The sequence below is a fragment of the Lytechinus variegatus genome, chromosome 8 (assembly GCF_018143015.1).
Source record: "Lytechinus variegatus isolate NC3 chromosome 8, Lvar_3.0, whole genome shotgun sequence".
NCBI classification, from domain to species: domain Eukaryota; kingdom Metazoa; phylum Echinodermata; class Echinoidea; order Temnopleuroida; family Toxopneustidae; genus Lytechinus; species Lytechinus variegatus.
Genome location: NC_054747.1, coordinates 41,458,730 through 41,461,935, shown reverse-complemented (window position 1 = coordinate 41,461,935; position 3,206 = coordinate 41,458,730). Strand labels below are relative to the sequence as shown.

General features: G+C 36.1%; 1 protein-coding gene across 1 annotated transcript; it reads left to right on the top strand.

The window, feature by feature from the left end:
• The first annotated feature begins 281 nt into the window (after positions 1 to 281).
• On the top strand, positions 282 to 2,979 carry LOC121420523. The gene is made up of 3 exons (XM_041615189.1): positions 282 to 1,119; positions 1,366 to 1,445; positions 1,478 to 2,979. The coding sequence occupies exons 1-3, from the start codon at positions 392 to 394 to the stop codon at positions 1,507 to 1,509; spliced, it is 840 nt and encodes a 279-aa protein (XP_041471123.1). The 5' UTR covers positions 282 to 391; the 3' UTR covers positions 1,510 to 2,979.
• Positions 2,980 to 3,206: the final 227 nt, after the last annotated feature.

Below are 3,206 nucleotides of genomic sequence, written 5' to 3'. Positions count from 1 at the left end.
CACAGGGGGAGCTGGCATGTCATTCATATTCTCCTGAGTAAAAACTGATGTGAAAACATCCTGCAAAACTTCAGCCTAAAATCCTTGTTTGAAGTAGTGGTACTCCCATCAGGTTTGACAATGTTCAGCGCTCCATAGATCTTGCGGTATGGCAAGATGTCCGTGATTTAGTTCACGACAAAGCGTCCAATTTTCAGCGGTGTTCGAAAAAAGTGATTCGAGAGCTTCCGCAGGGTTAAACTTTATATTATCCTCAAGTATGTCGACCAATCGAGATTCCAGGAAACCTCCTCTTTCGCCGGAGAAAACACCTCAAAGTTCGAAGATTGCCCGTAAGAAGCCCAATCAATCTACATCTTCTACCTCCCCCGGAGATCAGGGTACTGTCGAAATGGATTCTCCGTTGAGTGCGAAACCGGGTACACAAGAGAGTATGAAGCGCTCCCTGGCCCTGTTCACTAGTGATTTGGCCCCTGGGCCTGGTCAATCACCTCCACAGTGGTTCGTTGATTTCTTCAAAGGATTTGAGGCTCGTCTACAAAACTACATTGAAAACATTACTCTGGCCAAATTCAGCGAGCTCTCTTCCACGCTAGATCAGCAAAATGAAAAACTATCTGCATGCTCTATGCAGATAGAAGACTTAGAAAAGCAGGTCAAGAAGTTGAAGCTGGATAACACCCAGCTCGTTAACAAGATAGATGACTTAGAGAATAGGGGTCGGAGGAACAATTTAATATTCCATGGGATACCAGAGCAAGCTCATGGTCCAGGCTCACGAGAAGACGTAGCTGTCACTCTACAGAAAGTGCTGCAGGATTTTGTGGGGCTGTCTGCTTCCGAGTACAAGATTGAAAGGTGCCACCGTACACCTACAGGACCTCCCATCCAGCCTCGCGATCAAGCCGGTGACCAGGATCTGAAACCTAGGATCATTCATGCGTGCTTCTCATCATTCGCAGATAAAGAGCAAGTCAGAAAAGCATGCATTCAGAAGTTCAAAGTCAAAGATGCCAAGTTTCATGGAAGGAAATTATTTGTCGCCGAAGATTTCTCCAAAAGGGTAATGATGCAGAGGAAGGAAAAGATGGATGAATTAAAAAAACTAAAGGAAAATGGGAAAAGGCCATTCTTTTTATATCCGGACAAGTTGGCCTACAGAGATACCTCAGGAAAGCTCGTTATTGTAAAATAACTCTCTAGCTTGTTCCATTATATCTTATGATGACATACTTTGCCGAGTTCTTGTTTTTTATTTTGTTCATGAACATATTTTGTTGAACTTTTTCGGTGAACTTTTTTTTAGAGGTGTGTTTTCTCTTGTATACTTAATGTTACGTTGATCTGAATGGTGGAACTTAAATGTCAGTTCATTTTCCTTTTTTTAGTATCATGCCATGCCAAAGTCTTATATCACCTTGTTTGGCACAGCTTTACTAGCATAGTTGGACTTTTTATACTTGTTTGTTTAGCATAGTTGGACTTTTTATACTTGTTTGTTTAGCATAGTTGGACTTTTTATACTTGTTTGTTTAGCATAGTTGAACTCTTTATACTTGTATGTTCATTTTTATTATTTTTTTCATATGGTCATAAGATTGTTTGTATTAGTGTATGCATAATCATACACATAAAAGGTGCATTTTTGTAACTTACTTGTGATTAAATATGCATGCATAATGTATATGTATACTTAAATTTTAATGCTGAAGCTTGTAAATTTATTTTACCCTCTTTTAAACATCGTTGAATTTTGGATGCTTTTTGTTGTATTGCTGATTTTTGGATTTGTGCTGAATGCAGAGCTGTTACTTAATTTGAGGCTCTGCATTTCATCTTGCACTTTTGCTCCCTTTAAGCTATTGTAATGATATTTTTTACTTTTTTCTTTTTTTGTTTTTTGTTTATTCTTGGCAATGATTGTTTTTTTCTTTTTTCTCTTTTTGGTGACCAAACTGATTTTTATGTAAATGTGAACTCGTGTATAATCTTATTAGACTTCACTTGTTCTCTGCATAGTTTTTTTAGTCTAATTTGCATGCATCTATTCAATCAAAGTTTAGAACAAAACCTAATATGTTGATCAAACTTAGCTCCTTTAATTGTCGGGGAATGCAGGATTATACAAAACGAAAGAAAATTTTCCACTACATGAGAAACCTTAACAGTGATATTATATTTTTACAAGAAACACATTCTAACAAAGAGGATGAAGTTTTTTTGGAAATCCCAATGGGGTGAATCTGCATGGTTTACTAGTTTTTCCTCTAATAGTAGAGGTGTGGCCATTCTTATAAGAAAATCTATTTCAGTCAAAGTATTTTCTGTTTTTTACGACCCTGATGGTAGATTTTTGATCTTAAATTGTAAATTAAATGATGTTCCAGTCACTTTGGTGAATATATATGCCCCAAATAATGATGATCCTGATTTTGTACTAAAAGTTTTTGCAGAATTAGATAAATTTGACAACTCCTCTCTGATTATTGGTGGAGATTTTAATGCAGTGATTGGCCCCCTTGACTACCAAGGTACAAGACAAAAACATTCTAATACTAGGGCAAGTGAAATGCTATCTATTATTATTGATGAATATGATTTAGTTGATGTTTGGAGACATTATCATCCAGCATTGAGACAGTACACAAGACATCAAAAAACACCCCAGGTTCTATCAAGGCTTGATTATATTCTAGTTTCTAGTAATTTTTTGCAAAATTGTGTTAAATCCAAAATTCTTCCAGGAATTCAGTCAGACCATTCTGTTGTTTTTATTCAGTTTACTGATAATCAACCAATCAGAGGAAGAGGCTACTGGAAGCTTAACTGTTCTTACTTACACAATGATTCTGACTTTATTAATTTGATAAAGGATAGTATCCGGGATTTTAAACACATTCATAACGATTCAGAATGCAATCCAAACACACTATGGGACTCCCTCAAATGTACTTTAACAGGTAACTGTATTGAGTACTGTGCCAGGAAGAAAAAGGAGAGAAAGAAAGAAAGAAAAGATTCATTTATTAGATGAGATTGATAAATTAAGGTCACAATTAGGTAATAATACTTCATCTAACAATTCTGAATTATTAAAACTTGAAAACTTGGAAGACAAGTTGAATAAAATCTATGAATTTGAAACTAAAGGTCTTATCACAAGGTCAAGGGTCAGATGGTTAGAGGAAGGGGAAAAAAGTTCAAAA